Source organism: Engystomops pustulosus, chromosome 5, assembly GCF_040894005.1.
Source record: "Engystomops pustulosus chromosome 5, aEngPut4.maternal, whole genome shotgun sequence".
In the NCBI taxonomy this organism is placed as follows: domain Eukaryota; kingdom Metazoa; phylum Chordata; class Amphibia; order Anura; family Leptodactylidae; genus Engystomops; species Engystomops pustulosus.
Window position 1 is genome coordinate 137224356 of NC_092415.1, and position 19517 is coordinate 137243872.

Genomic DNA, 19517 nt, shown 5'->3' on the forward strand with positions numbered 1-19517 from the left:
TGGGCTTCTTGCATCTAACCCCATTTTATCATTAGGTCTTCCGCCTTTGTTACAGAAGAACAGATATACTTCTGGTCCTCTTTGATGAAGATGAGTTGCAAATGCATGAATAGCGAATAATCTTTTCTTGCAGAATTGCGGTTACCATCCAGAAATCTTTTCTTTTGTTCAGGGTCAATGGCGAGACATCATTGAAAAATATCAGGTTTTCGAACCTTTCCACACATTTTTCTTTCTGCACATCAAAATCTTCTTTAATATGGAACTAATGGATCTTCACAATTATGTCTCTAGGGGCAGAATGTGGTGCTGCAGCTGATTTCCTCAGTCTGTGGGCTCTATCAATCTTGAAGTCTGAATCAGTAGCCTCTGGGAGCATAGAGGACATGAAGTCCCATATGAAGTTCAATAGGTCAGCTTCTATAATAGCATCTGGTATTCTTATGTTGTTTCGTCGGGAATGGTCTTCTAGCTCCACAATTTTTTTTCCTGTTGTTTTATAGCATCTCTGCAAGCTAAAACAACTCCAATTAATGTGTTACAAGTATCGGTTATTTCGCTAACTGACTCTTCTAGATGGGCTGTTCAGTCCCCCAGTTGAGAAATGTCCTTCTTTATCTCTTGAGATAGACCTGAATTCGGCTTGAATTTTTAGATGATGTCTGTTCAAGATTCTTTCCATAGCCTCTTCTGTCATTCATTCTGATTGCGATGCCACAGTCGACATATTGAGTGATGTGCTCTCATCACTGAGGTCGTCTTTGGGGTCCTCCGCAGAAGCTCAAAGGTCTGTTGACATTCTCAGAGTGTTTCTCCCTTTTTTCTTTTCTCTTCCGTTTCCAAATTATGCATATTAGAATTTCTTGGCGAAAAAAAAAAAAAGCAACCGGTTTTGATTTCTCTGGCTTGCGTCTAGGACCCATGGTCTGAGCATGCACCCTGGTTTTCCCTCTTCCTTCCTTACATGAAGGAAAGAAGAAAAAAAAAAAGGAGGGGGCCAAAGGCCAAGCTACCTTTAACAGCCCTCTTGTATCTTTAGGGTTAGCTTATATGTTGATTACACCTTTTTTCAGTCCACTAACATTAGTGTACAACACTTATATAGACCTGGGGAGGTTATTCTCCTGTACTTATATAGTTCAATGGACATCAGTCATATGGTTAGTGAATTAATATGTAAAAGGAATGTTTACTTAACAAAACGCTTACCCAGGGTTCTTGAGGCCCTTATATGTCATACCTCTTCAATACTGGTTTGGAAGCCTAGGTGTTAAATTCCTCCCCGCCTGGATTGAATTTGATCTTTAGTACAACGCATTCAGCCCTCTTCAGACAGAGTTCAGTCCTCCTGTCTATTCATCACCCCATTCAGACAAACTCATTTCTGGGGACATCAGCTGTTCACCGCTTCACTTCTCCTTCATTGCTGTTATGATCGCATGTAGCAGCTGGGATGAGCAGCTGAACTGACCATGTTAACAGCACTTGCGGCACTGTTGGCTATATCTGTGGCCTAGTTATTAACGCATGGGTACCCTTTAGGGAGTTGCAGGGTAATGATGGCCCCTCTCATTGTCAAACATTATATATAATATCTCAGTCACTGTAGTGGTATCTAAGGAAATAGACTGTTGGGTTGGTGATAGATCAATCTTATTTGCACTTATTGTGCAGAGCCCATGTCAGCCACTATATAGCGGTGAAGAATTAGGAACCACCACCTGCTCATGACTATATAAAGATCACCCAAAGGCTTAAAAAAAATCTTTAGCAATTCAGCCCCTGTAGTATATAGCCTGCCAGACCCTGTATAGGCTGCAGTGCTTAACAACCCTGTATATAGGCTACAGCCCCTGACCCCCCCCCCCCAGTATAAACTCTGCAGCCCCTGACCCCCCCCCCCCAGTATAAAGGCTGCAGCCCCTGTCTCCCCCAGTATATAGGCTGCAGCCCCTGCCTCCCCCAGTATATTGGCTGCAGCCCCTGCCTCCCCCAGTATATTGGCTGCAGCCCTTTACCCCCAGTATATAACTTGCAGCCTCTGCCGCCCCAGTATATAACCTGCAGCCTCTGCCGCCCCTGTTTATAGCCTGCAGCCCCTGCCCCCCAAGAATATAGTCTGCAGCCCCTTCCCCCCCCCCCAAGTATTTAGTCTGCAGCCCTTGCCCCCCCCAAGTATATAGTCTGCAGCCCCTGCCCCCCCCCCAAGTATATAGTCTGCAGCCCCTGCTCCCCAAGCATATAGACTGTAGCCCCTGCACCCCCCAAGTATATAGTTTTCAGCCCCTGCCCCCACCCAAGTATATAGTCTGCAGCCCCTGCCCCCCAAGCATATAGACTGCAGCCCCTGCCCCCCAAGCATATAGACTGCAGCCCCTGCCCCCCCAAGTATATAGTCTGCAGCCCCTGCCCCCCCCCCAAGTATATAGTCTGCAGCCCCTGCCCCCCAATTTATAGCCTGCAGCCTATGCCGCCCACAAGTATATAGGCTGCAGCTCCTGCCCCCCCCAGGTATATAGCAACTAGCCCCTACCCCCCAGTTTATAGCTTGCAGCCCCGGCCTCCCCCAGTATATAGGCTGCAGCCCCTGCCCCAGTATATTGCCTGCAGCCTCCGTCCCCCCCCCCCCTCAGTATATGGGTAGGAGCCCCTGCCCCCCCAGTATATAGGTAGGAGCCCCTGCCCCCCAGTATATAGGTTGCAGCCCCTGCCCCCCCAGAATATAGCCTGTAGGAAAAAAAACAAAAGTGTACTCACTTTCTGACTAGAATATCAGCGTGCGGCTGACATCACGATGCGTGTGACAGATCGTGCGGAGACACAGAGCCAATGCCGAAGCATTGATGTATAGAAGAGGACCTGCCAGAAGGGCCTCGGAATGTGATGCACTTTTTTTTTTTCTTTTTTCTTAAAAGCCGATTTAGGGTTTTAAACTCGGCTTATATTCGAGTATATACGGTAACTTGTCTACTTGAGTTAGAGGATTTTGATTATACTATACAAATAAGAAACTGGCCATGCATGCACTTACCTCTGAAGGCAATTTTGTCCAAAAGAAGGGATTATTCTTAAAAGTTTTTAGCTGGCTAATGTAACATTTTATACTAGTGTTCTGTCTTCTGTTGTCAACATCTTGAATTTTTGGCAAGTAAAATGTTGAGGAACCAATCCTTTGGATGTTATTACCCACATTAGCATGCACAGTGGTCTGAAGTTCCAAGAAGTTTGTACTGATATTAAAATGGGTTTCTTTTGTTGAAGCAATACATTTCTAGACAAAAAAAATGTGAAAAAATATTAGTACACTAAAATTCACCAATCATATTTTATCAAGTAACACGATTAACAATACAGGAGGAGCATCTGGTCAGTTAGAGCCCAAGGATGAAGACAGTTTTCCTGCAACTTATACAGTCAGTGTTCTCATGCAATCAGAAGCAAGAACCCTGGTGCAATATGTAACCTGGCTCCTACTGCATCTCCCCTGAACAGAGCAATCTCCTTTTAGGGAAGAAGTTTTACCCTGTAATACCCACAATGCAATCATGGGCTGCAGTGGTGCCAGAGGCCCAGTCTAATAGGAAAACTATCACCCATTTTTAACACTGCAAAAAAGTAATGCAGTGCTTTATGCAAGTCATCACCCACGATCATCGAAGTTAATATTTTTAATGTCACGGTTGAAACAGACTGTGGAGAAATGTGGGATTTGATTATTCTCCCTTGTAACCTGCTCTGAAGCCAGCTATCAAACTCATAAACATGTTAGGGCATTTGGGGATGGCTTTAAAATATAAAACTCATTATCCAAAATGTGGAACATTTAAAAGGAAAAAAAAAAACTAACAAGTATCTTAGTCTTCCTGGACATTCTTGGGTGCACTCAAATCCTAGAGTACAAGTTGCGCTCCACCAAGGTGGGAAAGAAGAAATGCAACTCATTGCAAAATAAAATTCTTCATATGACAATGTCAACGGAAAAATAATAAAGGTATTTGTTATTGTTTAATGCCTTAAAAAATGAAAATATGACATTCTGCTGACATTTTTTTTCTACAAAGGCTATGACACCCATAACTTTCGTGTAAGGTATCACTTTTTGCAGAAGCAACTAACATTTTCATTGGTTCCATTATGGGAACTACATGACTTTTTGAGTACTTTTTATTCAAGTTGCCAAAACTGGTAAAAAGTAGTAAGTCAGACATTTTTGGGATGTGAGGATAGCGAATACATTTATTAAACTTTGTTTATTTATGTGTGTTCTAGGGAAACCGATTGATTTGAGTTTTTGTTTTTAGTCTGTATCAGGGGATCTTAATTGCTTAAAGGAGTATTCCGGGTATATGAACGTCTGACAAAAATCCCATGATGATATAAATAAAGGAATATAACAATACTCAATGTCCTTAGTCACAAAATGGAGCTTAAATAGTTTGATTTTATGATTTACAAACTTTATGGCCTCTCTAAAGTATATGAAGTTATCACTAAGATGGCTGCCACTGGAAACTACAAGTCCCAGGATCCTTTAGTTCTCAGTAACTCCTCATCCTTCTTATGCTCTGCTCCCGGTGATGATATAACAGATTTTCTTGCTCTGTTACCATAGTAATGATGTATAACTGCCATCCCTGCACATCACCACAACACTGGCCATACTGGATGCACTTCCACCAACTGACTACAGCCAAGCATAGTGGTGATCACATGACCTGCCCAGGCAGGTGCAGGACATGTGATGTGTACATGTGACCAGCGGCCATCTTTTGTCCTGCGTCTTCTCCGCAACGGACCGCACAGAGGAAATTAACGGGCTGATTAAAGGGCCAGTAGTATTTTAATTCGTCATAACAGTCTATGTCACCAGCATTTTCTGCTAAGGGGAGCAAAATTTTGAATAACAGCTAATTACACATTAGCTTATATTTTGAGTACCCATTTGTATATGAATTATGCCGATTCCTGGAATACCCCTTTAAACAATATACAGCAATAAAACTGTAATGTTTATAAAGACTGCTTGCTTGAAAAACTTTGCCAAAGGTGTTCAAATTCATGTGCGACCACTCAAGTGTTCTACCGCTGCACGTGTATGATTAACATTAAGTATAGGTCCTAGTATAATAAAGTAGATATCCACCCTTAAAAGAGTTTAGCCAGGTATACGTTTCATTTCATTTACATGTACTATATTATTTTCTAGGAATGGCAGAATGTGGTGTGAAAAATTCCAGAAGAACAGAAAAACAATATACAAATGTACATGAGTACATCTAGATAAATAAATAAATTGGTCCACTGATTACGATATTATTGAGAAGAAATCTCTAATATGTAAAACTGCACTAATTATCATGGGCAGGAGGAGGGGAAGAGTATATTTAATGAAACTTACCAACATCAAATCACTGATACATTTTACTCCATCCTCAAAAATGGTTTTCAGTTCAGGCCATCTGGAATATACCTCCATAGCACTAGATATCAACAATATAATATTTTCCACCAGTTTTTTCATATTTTCTATATTTCTTGCATTTTCGGTGTACTGTAATTCCCTTTTAACTATTGATCGTGTATAATTAATTATCAGCAAGGCACTTTCAGTTGTTACCTAATATGAATGGATAATATGAATAAATAAGTGAAATTCTCTGTATATCAATGAACTGACATCGCCAGTTAGCAGTTTATATAAATATTATTCACACCAAGCAATAAGCAAATTATTCTATCACCTAACAAATAATAGGTATATAAATATAGTATGCAGCTGTAGCAATATTTAACATGACTTCCTGTCTACACTGTCATACTGTCACTTTCTGCATGAGAAAACAAATGCTCTGTCCTACAGTACAGTGAAATGGCTACAAGTCATGTTAAAGGAAATCTACCATCAAAATAAAGTGTGATAACCCAGAGACACTTGCTCATAAATCCAGGCAGTGTGACTGGGGCAATCTTCTATTTGTTATCCATGGTCTCCTTCCTTCTAAAATCAACTAGAGGGGGAGTTTAGGGGGAGGTAGATACAGACTTACAGGCTTTAAAGCTAAAACACAAAAAGGGACTCTGGTAATGCCCCCAAGAGCCCTTATGGTTATTAGCAAAATTTTAAAAGTTGATTTTATAAGGAAGGAGGCCATGAATAACAAATATTAGAAGATTAACACAGTCACTTTTCCTGGATCTATGAGTAAAGACCCCTGGTTTATAATGCTCAAATTTGATGGTAGATTTCTTTTAAGCTTTGCTACATCTGTATATGTACATTGTTGGGGTCACTGACGTGGTTTATTGGAGGTTAAAATGTAACTTTTATTTATTCTTCTATTAAAAAGCAGGTATACTTCCCCCCAGAAAAAAATGGATAAAAAGCGTATAGTACAGGCTTGATATATCCCATAATGTATAGACTTTAGTGGAATTTTTTATTACACATTCACCCGCAGTCTATTATGAATGTGGAACATTGGTAGCAATCCACATTTAGTAATAAGCAGGATCATTGGGCCATCCAACCCGGAACATTCATGCTTCCTAGATATATTTGACCCGACTGTCCAGTAAGGGAGTTAGGCTGTCATGCTTTCACAACCATATATTCAAGAAACTCCCTTCTAATGTAACTGACAGAATTTTTTGTCCTGCACTGCTACTACAAACATGGTCTCTCTCATCACCACGTTCCGTCTCCCTATCTCTCTTCCTACGCGTTTCGCTCACCGCAAAGTGGGCTCATAAGGGGAGCGTTATGGAGATAGAATTTGTCTCTGATCTCATTCATACAGACATACAGACAGTATTTTAGAGAGAAAACAAGCTATAGTCGTAGCTGTCGGCGCGGCTGATCAGCTGTGCTTTTAAGCAATTGGCTCCGCCCCTTCATTCCGGGACCGCGCTTCTATTGGAGGGTATGTTTTCGCCCCTCCGAACAAAGAATTCGCTGCTGACACTACGCCCATCTCCTCCCATTGGTCCCCGTCACGGGGAGGAGGGAATTTGTAAATACCCTCAATGAAAACAATGTGGGTATAAATTTAACATCGGAGTTCAAACTGGAGACCATCTCCTTCCAGGAACTCTTTATTACCATCATGAATGATGGAACCCTAGAAACAATGGCCTACCGTAAACCCACTGCCTCAAATAACCTCCTATCATGGCAAAGCCACCATCCACCCCCCCCTGAGGAGGGGTATTCCAAAGGGACAGTTCCTGCGTATTAGAAGGATCTGTTCACTGGATTCTGACTTTGAGACCAAGGCTGAGGAACTTCAAGATCGTTTCCTCAACAGGGGTTATCCAGACAAAGTTCTAAGGGAGGCAAAAACCTTTGCAAAGGAAAAGGATAGGTCATCTTTGTTGGTTCCAAAATCTAGAGAGGAAGGAAAGAATATAATACGCCTTATTGGCACTTAGGATGACAAAGCACCAATGGTCAAAAATAGAGATGAGCGAGCACTAAAATGCTTGGGTACTCGTTATTCGAGACAAACTTTTCCTGATGCTCGAGTGCTCGTCTCGAATAACGAGCCCCATTGAAGTCAATGGGAGACTCGAGCATTTTTCAAGGGGACCAAGGCTCTGCACAGGGAAGCTTGGCCAAACACCTGGGAACCTCAGAAAAGGATGGAAACACCATGGAAATGGACAGGAAACAGCAGGGGCAGCATGCATGGATGCCTCTGAGGCTGCTTAATCGCACCATTATGCCAAAATTATGGGCAACAGCATGGCCATGACAGAGTGACCGAATGAGGCTAGATAGCATCTAAAACATCCAATAATTGACCCTGACACTATAAGGGACGGCATGCAGAGGCAGCGGCAGCTGTGGCAGGCTAGAGAGTGTCATGGCGACATACCCTAAATGGACTCAGGTTTCACCAAAGGAGGTGAAATTATTTCCTATGTGAACAAAAGGTTGACGGTATATTTAGTCGTTAACACAGCATGGTGGCGACATAGTGACCAAGTTCCATAACGTATCTGGTGAAACACCCGAAAAATGAGCCTGACACAGCTCTTTTGATAAGGGGACGACATGTGGAGGCAGCCATGGAGACGACTTCCATGATTAAGAGCGACAGTATGGGGCATTCATATTGCGCTGCTATGATTGCAACTTCAGGTCTCCAGCATGGCGGCGACAGATGGGCCGAGTTCCACTATGTATCTGGTGAAACACCTGAAAATTCTGCCCGACACAGGTCGTTTGATAAGGGGATGATGTGCTGCATATCCTCTCGTGCTCCAGCGTCTGGGGTATAGAGAGTTGAAATGAGACATTGGTGGATGCTGTGGAGGATCGTGGAGGCAAAATGGACAGGAAACAGCAGGGGCAGCATGCACGGATGCCTCTGAGGCTGCCTAATCTTGGGATGGAGCTGGCGGTCCAGAGATTTCGCCTGTCCAAGCCCCTGTCTCTCGGCTCCTTACCACCCAAAATGGGCCTGGGGGCCAGAAGCGTTTACTTTGAAAAAATTATAATTTTCAAAGCAGGCCGGGTCGTTTGAATATTTCACCTAGGAATAATGGAATAGCATAGTGGTTCTATTTTTAATTGTTTTTACGGAAATGGTTCCATGATTAAGCGCGACAGTATAGGGCATCCATATTGCGCTGCTATGATTTCAACTTCAGGTCTCCAGCATGGCGGCGACAGATGGGCCGAGTTTGATAAGGGGACGATGTATGGAGGCAGTGAACTAGTAGTAGATTAAAGGTGCTTCAGTTAAAACTATGTTAGTTGGATCTTGAGATGGAGCTGGCGCTCCGCTGCCAGCCGAGCTTTCGCCAATCCAAGCCCCTGTCTCTCGGCTACTCCCCAAACGGCACTTCTAAGAACCTTTTGTATAAGATCAAGTGTAGTAGCGTTCTTATAAGTTTAGGATATGGCGGGTGAGGGGAATGTAAACAGATGCGCAAGAAGCGCTGAAATAATATCGGTAAATGATAAAAGTTTGCCAGTATATTTTGTGGATTACACAGCAGGGTGGCGACAAAGTTAACAAGTTTGATGTGGAAGACATGAAAACAACCCAAAATTCTGCCTGACACAGTTCGTTTGATAAGGAGACCATGTATGGAGGCAGCTATATGGACGACTTTTGGAGGCAGCTATGGCGATTACGTGTGGAAGTAGCAATGGAGACAACGTGTGGAGCCAGCTAAGAAGACGACATGTGGAGGCTGCTATGGAGACAATTTAATTTGGATAGTGCCTGTATGTGGCAGTCCAAAAAAGTTTTCAAACCAGAGGAGCAGGTAGGTGGTCCTCCAGAAAAATTAAATACATACAGTACTATAGCTAGAGCCAGAGCCAAAAAATAGCCAGTTTCCTATGCTTTACTGTACAAAGAGGAGGAGAAGGAGGACAATGAGGAGGAGGAGTGCATACATTATTCAGGTTGAGCTTCTTTCACCTGGTGGAGAATGAAAATCCGGAGAAATCCAGGCTTAATTCATCTTGATAAGCGTCAGCCTGTCAGCGCTGTCAGTCGACAGGCGTGTACGCTTATCGGTGATGATGCCACCAGCTGCACTGAAAACCCGCTCGGACAACACGCTAGCGGCAGGGCAGGCAAGAACCTCCAAGGCGTACAGCGCCAGTTCGTGCCACATGTCCAGCTTTGAAACCCAGTAGTTGTAGGGAGCTGTGTGATCATTTAGGACGATGGTATGGTCAGCAACGTACTCCCTCACCATCTTTCTGTAAAGATCAGCCCTACTCTGCCGAGACTGGGGACAGGTGACAGTATCTTGCTGGGGTGACATAAAACTGGCAAAGGCCTTGTAAAGCGTACCCCTGCCAGTGCTGGAAAAGCTGCCTGCTCGCCTACTCTCCCTCACTAGTGGACCCGCTGAAGTACGCCCTCTGCCGCTAACGCTGTCAGAAGGGAAATACTGTTTCAGCTTGTGCACCAGGGCCTGCTGGTATTCATGCATTCTCACACTCCTTTCCTCTCCAGGGATGAGAGTGGAAAGCTTTTGCTTGTACCGTGGGTCCAGGAGAGTGAATACCCAGTAATCGGTGCTGGAATAAATTCTTTGAACGCGAGGGTCACGGGATAGGCAGCCTAGCATGAAATCTGCCATATGCGCCAGAGTCCCAATGCGCAAGAATTCACTCCCTTCACTGGCCTGACTGCCCATTTCCTCCTCCTCCAACTCCTCTTCATCTGCCCATACACGCTGAACAGTGAAGGACTGAACAATGGTCCCCTCTTCTGTCTCGCCAACATTCTCCTCCTCTTCCTCCTCCAATATGCGCTGAGAAACAGACCTAAGGGTGCTTTGGCTATCAACAAGGGAATCTTCTTCCCCCGTCTCTTGTGACGAGCGCAAAGCTTCCGACTTCATGCTTACCAGAGAGTTTTTCAACAGGCCAAGCAGCAGGATGGTGAGGCTGATGATGGCGGCATCGCCACTGACCATCTGTGTTGACTCCTCGAAGTTACTCAGCACCTGACAGATATCAGACATCCACGTCCACTCCTCATTGTAGACTTGAGGAAGCTGACTGACCTGACTACCAGTTCTGGTGGAAGTTGACATCTGGCAGTCTACAATCGCTCTGCGCTGCTGGTAAACTCTGGATAACATGGTTAATGTTGAATTCCACCTCGTGGGCACGTCGCACAACAGTCGGTGAGCGGGCAGTTGGAGGTGGCGCTGCGCTGCCCTGAGAGTGGCAGCATCTGTGCTGGACTTCCTGAAATGCGCACAGATGCGGAGCACCTTCGTGAGCAAATCAGACAGATTGGGGTATGTCTTGAGGAAACACTGAACTATCAGATTTAACACATGGGTCAGGCATGGCACATGTGTCAGTCTGCCGAGTTGCAGAGCCGCCACCAGGTTACGGCCGTTGTCACACACAACCATGCCTGGCTTCAGGTTCAGCGGTGCCAGCCACAGATCAGTCTGCGCCGTGATGCCCTGTAATAGCTCTTGGGCGGTGTGCCTTTTATCGCCTAGGCTCAGCAGTTTGAGCACCGCCTGCTGTCGCTTAGCGACGGCACTGCTGCTGTGCCTAGAGTTACCGACTGATGGCGCCATGCCCACGGATGGTAATTCGGAGGAGGTGGAGGAGGGGTGGGAAGAGGAGGAGGCATAGTAGGCCTTTGAGACCTGGACCGAGGTAGGACCCGCAATCCTTGGCGTCGGCAGTATATGACCAGCCCCAGGGTCAGACTCGGTCCCAGCCTCCACCAAGTTAACCCAATGTGCCGTCAGCGATATATAGTGGCGCTGCCCTGGCAGCACTCGTCCACGTGTCCGTGGTCAGGTGGACCTTGTCAGAAACGGCGTTGGTCAGGGCACGGATGATGTTCTCTGACACGTGATTGTGCAGGGCTGGGACGGCACATTGGGAAAAGTAGTGGCGGCTGGGGACCGAATACCGAGGGGCGGCCGCCGCCATGAGGTTTAGAAAGGCCTCGGTCTCTACCAGCCTATAGGGCAGCATCTCCAGGCTAAGCAACTTGGAGATGTGGACGTTAAGGGCTTGGGCATGTGGGTGGGTTGCGCTATACTTCCTTTTGCGCTCCAGCGTCTGGGGTATGGAGAGCTGAACGCTGGTGGATGCTGTGGAGGATCGTGGAGGCGAACATGGGGTTTTCGCATGGGAGGTGTTTGGGCCGTGGTCCTGGGCAGGGGGCTGACTAGCAAATGACACAGGGGAAGGAGCAGTGGTGTGCCCGGCTGGAGGTGAACGGGCTTGGTGCCATTGAGTGGGGTGTTTAGCATTCATATGCCTGCGCATACTGGTGGTAGTTAAGCTAGTAGTGGTGGAACCCCTGCTGGTCCTGGTTTGGCAAAGGTTGCACACCACAGTCCGTCGGTCATCCGGTGTTTCTTTAAAGAACCTCCAGACTTCTGAAAATCTAGCCCTCGCCACGGGAGCTTGACTACGGGCAACATTTGGCGCTGATGCACCAGCTCTGGCCCTGCCTCTCTGTCTGGCCCCACCACTGCCTCTTCCAACCTGTTCTGCTATAGGACTCGCCTCAGTCTCGGAAGCACTGTGTTCACCCGGCCTATCAACCCAGCTTGGGTCTGTCACCTCATCATCCTCCGATCCCTCAGTCTGCTCCCCCCTCGGACTTCCTGCCCTGACAACAACTTCACCACTGTCTGACAACCGTGTCTCCTCATCGTCCGACACCTCTTTACACACTTCTTCCACTACGTCAATAATGTCATCATCACCCACAGACTGCGACCGGTGGAAAACCTGGGCATCGGAAAATTGCTCAGCAGCAACCGGATAAGTGGTTTGTGACTGTGGGAAGGGTCCAGAAAACAGTTCCTCAGAGTATGCCGGTTCAAATGCCAAATATTGCTGGGAAGGGGCAGACTGGGGGGAAGGAGGCTGAGGTGGAGGAGCTGGAGGAGTGCTGATTTCGGTGACATGGGTGGACTGCGTGGAAGACTGACTGGTGGACAAATGGCTAGAAGCATTGTCCGCAATCCACGACATCACCTCTTCGCACTGTTCTGGCATCAACAGTGCTCTACCACGAGTCCCAGTAACTTGAGACATGATGAACCTATGTAGTGTAGCTCTGCGGCGTTCCCTGCTCCCTCATCAGCAGGTGTTGTAGCACCCCGCCCAGGACCACGGCCTCTGACCCCTGCAGTAGTTGGACGCCCACGTCCACGCCCTCGTCCTCTACCCCTAGCCCTCGGGTTAAACATTTTCAAAATTAAAGTGTAAACTTCAATTTTTTTTTTTTTGTGTTTTTTTGTGTGTTTTTTTTTTAAACAAAACGATGTTATCCTATTGCTATGGCTAGTTTCTAACCTACACTGACAGCACACAACTGGATTTTGTGCTGTGCCTGATGAGTTTGAGCTATAAAAAGAAATAAAGGTAAAAAAAAATAAATCAGCAGACTCTGCCTAATTCTAATCAAACCCCTAATAAATTGTCCCACTTCGGTGTTTGAGGTGGATATGCGTGTCACTAACAGCTAAACACAACGGTCGCAAGTCTCCCAGCAAATTCCTCACAATATGGTACTAGCTGCACTACTAATGCCAGCAAGCCCAGCCACAAGCAAACAAAAAAAAGTAAAATAAAACGTTATTGTAGCCCTAAGAAGGGCTGTTGGGTTCTTGTAGAATCACTCCTGCCTAACACTATTCTAATTGAACAGCCTAACGCTTTCCCTGACCAGCAGCAGCTCTCTCCCTAGCGGCATCCAGACAGAGAATGATCCGAGCAACGCGGGCAGGGGCTAGTCTATTCCAGGGTCACCTGATCTGGCCAGCCAACCACTGCTATCGACGTGTAAGGGTACCACGTCATGCTGGGTGGAGTGCAGAGTCTCCTGGCTTGTGATTGGCTCTGTTTCTGGCCGCCAAAAAGCAAAACGGCGGGAGATGCCATTTTCTCGAGCTGGCGAAATACTCGTCCGAGCAACGAGCAGTTTCGAGTACGCTAATGCTCGAACGAGCATCAAGCTCGGATGAGTATGTTCGCTCATCTCTAGTCAAAAACATCCTGACTAAATTTTGGGGCATCTTAAAACACGATCAGGACCTCAAAAACAGAATTGAACCCTACCCCTCTATTACATACAGAAGGGGAAGAAATTTGGGGGATTGTCTTGTCCATAGCCACCTCAGACCAGTAGTCTCTGAAGATAATTGGTTAAAGAAATGCAACATCAAGGAGACATACAGATGTGGCAGCTGTAAAGCCTGCAAATATATTCACCAAAGCAAAACCTTTCAGAGTGTTTCTACTGGTACCATCTATGACAGTGATGGCGAACCTTTTATAGCCTGATTGCCCAAACTTCAATCAAAAGCCACTTATTTATTGCAAGGTGCTAGCGCAGCAATTTGAGCAGTAATTTATTTCTCCTTGTTCTTTGACAACTTTCAATTGTTCAGCCTCCTAGGGACACCAATGCAGTTAAAAGGAGGAGGGCAAATTCGCCTATCATTGTAGAAAGATTCTATAGGAAGATTCTTTGAGTCCTGTCTGGTGAACTTCATGCTGGGGTGATGGCCTGGGTGCCCACAGAGAGGGCTCCGAGTGCCGCCTCTGGCACCAGTGCCATAGGTTCACCACCACTGATCAATGAGAATAGAGAGTTCATTAATTGTAGAACTGCCGAGGTGGTCTACCTGGCGACTTGCCCTTGCCCTAGAAATTATGTGGGCAAGACGATAAAAGAATTCAGAGTCAGGATTTTGGACCATATAGGTAATGTGAGGAGAGGGGAAGATACCCCCCTGGCCAACCACATTCATCAACATCATGATGGTAAGCTAGAGGCCCTAAGGTTTCAGGGCATAGAAAGAATATGTCCAGCCCAATGAAGAAGGGACTGGAATAACAGCATCCTAAGAAAAGAGCCCCAATGGATTTTTCGGATGAAATGCATGAAACCCGATGGCCTGAATGACTCCATATCCTTAGCACCATTTATTGAATAAGGTCTCCCCAGCGGTGCCCTATTATCTATGTGCCCTACACCTCTGATCTACTTGGTATTAATGACCAGAGATAAAAGAGCAGATATGTTGTGTTCTGCAATAAAAAAAAAAAAAAAAAAAGGCAGGGTGCAAAACTGTGGAGCAAACCAGCTCTGTCTACAATGGTACTCCAAAAAACACTCCCGTTTTCTGGTATATTTAGTATGGAGGTTCTGCGCACTAATCACCGCAGCATCTGGATGTATAGGACGGGGGAAGCCTCTAGCTTCATACCCCGTAACAGCAATAAAAGACTGCGGTCTGTGAGAGAATTATTTAATGCACTTGAATTTCTCCGCAATCCAAATACTTCTGACTCAGAGTCTGGGGACTCTGTCTAAATCCGTATCTGAGGACACATACTTACGTTCAGCACTCCTCCGACGTTCAGCATCCGAGGAAGTTCGCCGAAACCCCGCCTCGAGACCCTCCTCCCCGTGATGGGAACCAATGGGAGGAGATGGGCGTAGTGTCAGCGGCGAATTCTTTTCGGAGGGGCGAAAACATACCCTCCATTAGAAGCGCGGTCCCGGCATGAAGGGGCAGAGCCAATTGTTTAAAAGCTCAGCTGATGGTGGCTTGGCTGCCGAGAGACATGGTCACGTGAATCCAGCGCTCCGCTAAACAGCCTCCCTAAACAGCGACCAAAATAAGCAGCACTCACCTGGTCAGGACGACATCATGCCGCAGTCCACCGGAGCCCCACAGGGCAGGAAAAGAGAGGCGAAAGAACGAGTGCCCAAGCACATCGAGCAGTTCTTCCACAGCGGAGGGGCTCAGAAGAAAGATGGCGCCGAAGAGTTCCCGCGCGCGGCAACCAGTGGAGCATCCCCAAAACTCAGCTTCACACAAACAACCGGCAAGCACCGGAGCTCCCCGAACCCACACAGCCCGTTCGAGGTCCCAGAGAGATGGAGCCTGGGCTCCAATAATCAGACAGGATCGGAGGCAAGGTCCCCATCCGGATCAGACGAGCTGCACAACAGTGAGTCTACCCCCAGATGCAGCAGCCCTACACACAATATATGCCCGACCTCCAGCACCTCAGATCCATTGAGATCTCCCTCTGACAGCCCAGCCAAGCAAAAACCTAAAAAACAGGGCGACCTGTCATCACAGGAACCAAATTTACCTACTATTCAAAGCAATAAACATGTGGAGGACATTGATATGCTAAAACCTTTAATGCTTCAGATAACTATATATCAGGAATTTAGATCCTCACTTCAAAAGGACAGGCTGCTCTTGTCAAACCCCTGCAAACCACTATAGATGACTTGGGTGACCGGGTCTCCCATGTGGAAAACAAAATGGCGGAATTTGCAAATGGCTACAACGATCTGGCAGATTCACATAACAGCCTCAACGATACGGTTGCAAGAATACAAGCAAAACTAATAGATTCCGAAGACCGGGACAGACGTAATAACATAAAAATAAGGGGGAACTCGGAATCAGTCCCAAACTCGCAACAAAGCCCTCCTGCCTAACTTAGCGAAGTACGAATACAGTATCGATAGAGCCCACAGGGTTCCGAAACCGAATAACTTGCCAGAAACCGTACCCAGAGATGTTCTTGCCAGGTTCTCCTTCTACCACACAAAAGAACAACTACTATTCTAGTCACGGAAGATGACTATCCTACCGAGCCCTTACGATTCCATAAAACTATACGCTGACTTATCAGCGGCAACATTACAGGCCAGAAGGGACTTTACTCCGGTTACCACTCTACTGAGGGATCATGAAATCTCATACAGATGGGGTTTCCTCACTAAGGTTCTGGTGAAAAGACAAAACTCTATCACACCAATCCACTCACTAGACAAAGGATTTAACCTTATGGAAACATGGGGAATCCCACAGGAAGAAATTGAAAAAGCCAAGAAAAAATCCCAAGCTACAGTCAGAGTGGACCCAGAATGGCACAGGAAAAGCAAAGGCTGAGTGCATCACTCCACACAGAGATGAAAGGGAGACCAGAGGCGGACGGACTGGTAATTCACGTATACACCTAAATTGGTTTACGGTTAACTGTAATCTTTTTTTTCCCACCTAAGTACTACAAATCTAAAAGAGTACTACTGTTTTGTTTTTACTGTGTAATTATCATAATGCTGAACACAGTAGGTTGTTTTATTGTTAACATGACCTGGGGAAGGCTGAATTCTGGTATCAGCTTAAAGGTACAAAAAGCTAGAATAGCATGCATAAGCTTTCCGGTGAAAATTAGTCATGAGTATTAAGTTGATGTCTTTGACCTTTTAAAAGGGCTGTTTAGTCATTTTACATTTAATGTTGTGGAAGGAGGTAGCGACCAGCAAGGCTGACATAGCATGCATCCAAGAGACGCACATACAAAACAAAAACCCACCCAAAATAACCCACCCACGCTTTCCACACATAATTGTCTCCTCTTACCACAAAAAGAAAAGGGGAGTAATGATAGCCTTCAAAGATTCTCTGGCTTTTTCTATACACAAAACGGTCATTGACCCACATAGCCGTTTTATAATCGTAGTATGCACTATAAACAACTTAGAATATACAATAGCTGGTGTATATGCTCCAAATCGAAAAAAACAAAAACCCTTCCTTATAAAACTTATGAAAACAATTGAGGAAGTTAAAAAAGGGGCTCTACTTATTAGTGGAGACTTTAATTCCATAGGTAATATAGATATAAATACCACATCTAATGCTGCCCACAGAAATTTTACTCTCAACCCTTTCCTATGGAACCAAAATTTATATGATATTTGGCGCATTCACCACACAACGGAAAAAGACTTCACATATTTCTACCCAAGACATAAAACCTACTCTCGCATAGACCTAGTACTAACGGACAAATTTTTATCCACTGGTCGGACCATGCACCTGAAGAGGTAGTCTTCTCAGACGCCTTCTCATGCAACTCGGACTTCATTTGGATGGCTAATATGTCCCACCTTGCATCCACTCAAAACCACAACATCCTAGAACAGAAATTGAAAGAATTCCTAAAATTTAACGATAATGGGCTGGTTAGCCCTTTCTCATTATGGATAATACACAAACTGTTCGCTAAAGAGGAGATGAAAAGATTAAGCAATAAAATAAAAAGAGAAAGGAATAGAGAGGTAATGTCCACACTACTTCACATTCAATTTCTGGAATGTCAGAATAAATCTGACACGTCAAGCTCAACAATCACAGCCCTTAATGAAGCCCGAACACACCTTCGCAATTTACTGCTAGAAAAATTTTCTAAATCACTACAACAATTGAAAATTAACCCCTAGGCGCACCAGGACGTTATAGTACGTCCCCGTGGCTACATGTTAAGCGCACGGGGACGTTCTATAACGTCCTGCTTCTGGCACCGGCTCACGAACGGAGCCGGTACCAGAAGCAGCGGCTGTCAGCTGTCTAGTACAGCTGACAGCCTGCGCTAACACCCGCGATCGGAGCCGGCTCCGATCGCGGGTGTTAACCCCTTATACGCCGCGGTCAAACATGACCGCGGCGTGTAAGTGTGTTTGAGCTGTGGATCGGATCCCCCGTGCCGCTTACCGGGGGATCCGATCCTCTGCCGGGCAGCTCCGAGGACTGGCATGTGCCCCGGAGCTGCCCGGTCTCCATGGCAGCCAGACCCCTTCCGGGTCTGGCTGTAAACTGTCTGAGCATGCGCAAGCTTGCTCAGACAGTTTACACTGCTCTACAATAAAATAGTATTGTAGAGCAGTGTATTGAACTTAAACCAGTGATCAGAGCATCACTGGTTTAAGTTCAAGTATGTATAAGTAAAAATATGCAAAAACACTTAACACTACACATTATAATAAATAAAAAATAAATACATAAAAATATAAGCCCCTAAAATGTCACTTTCCCATAAAAACACTTAATAAAGAATAAAAAACACAAAAACACAAAAAACCCCGCATATTTGGTATTGCCGCGTCCGTAACAATCTGTATAATAAAACAGAATCGTTACTGGACCCGCACGGTACACGCCGTAGAAAAAAAACCGCAAAAACGTTCCGAAAAAAGATAATTTTTAATTATACCCTATCAAAAAATGCTCTAAAAAGTAATTTAAAAAATGTTATGCACTCCAAAATAAGCCCACTAAAAAGAACAACTCTTCTCGCAAAAAATAAGCCCCTAACCAGATTTTTCAGCCGAAAAATAAAAAAGTTATGCATATGAAAAGATGGTGATGCTAAAATGAACAAGATTTTCTCCAAATTGGTTTTTATTCAGTACAATTGAATAAAATACACAAAACCCCCACATATTTGGTATCCCTGCGTCCGTAACAATCTGCAAAATAAAACAGAATCGTTATTAGATCCGCAAAGTGAACCCCGTAAAAAACAAAACAAAAAAAAGCTCCAGAAAAAAGATCATTTTCAATTAATACCCTATAAAAATCCTCTAAAAAGGGATTTAAAAAATGTTATGCACTCTAAAATAAGACCACTAAAAAGAACAATCCTTCTCGCAAAAAATAAGCCCTTAAACAGATTTGTGAGGCAAAAAATAAAAAAGTTATGCATATGAAAGACGGTGATGCTAAAATTGACAACATTTTTGCCAAATTACTTTTTATGCAGTAAAAATGGGAAAAAAATAAAAAATCTATATAAATGAGGTCTTTTTGTAATCGTGGCGACCCATAGAATAAAAATAATATACTATTTTTATGGTATGGTAAACGGGCAAAAAAAAAAACCCATAAAAATCTTCCTGAAAAGTGATGATTTTCATTTCCTCCACCAACAAAGAGTTAATAAAATCTCACCAATTAGCCTATAGATTCCCCCAAATTACGTACCAGAAAAGTGCATCTCATGTGGCAAAAGAAATAAGCCCCTATAGGTCCACATTAAAAAAAAAGAAAAAAAATTATAGCCTGTACAATGTGACATAGAAAATCTGCTCTGGATGGCGCCTCCTTCCCTTCTATGCCCGGCCGTGCGCCCATACAGCAGGTTACCACCACATATAGAGTATCGGTGTACTCGG

General features: G+C 44.9%; 1 protein-coding gene across 1 annotated transcript in view; it reads right to left on the reverse strand.

Annotated features, from left to right (window-relative positions):
* PKD1L1 (polycystin 1 like 1, transient receptor potential channel interacting) overlaps positions 1-19517 on the reverse strand; it is a 315437-nt gene that overhangs the window by 145312 nt on the left and 150608 nt on the right. The window contains exons 33-34 of the mRNA XM_072153131.1: positions 5399-5617; positions 3032-3271 (exon numbers count right to left, since the gene is read on the reverse strand). Coding sequence (XP_072009232.1) covers positions 3032-3271; positions 5399-5617 — 459 coding nt within the window. The remainder of the gene's footprint in view (positions 1-3031; positions 3272-5398; positions 5618-19517) is intronic.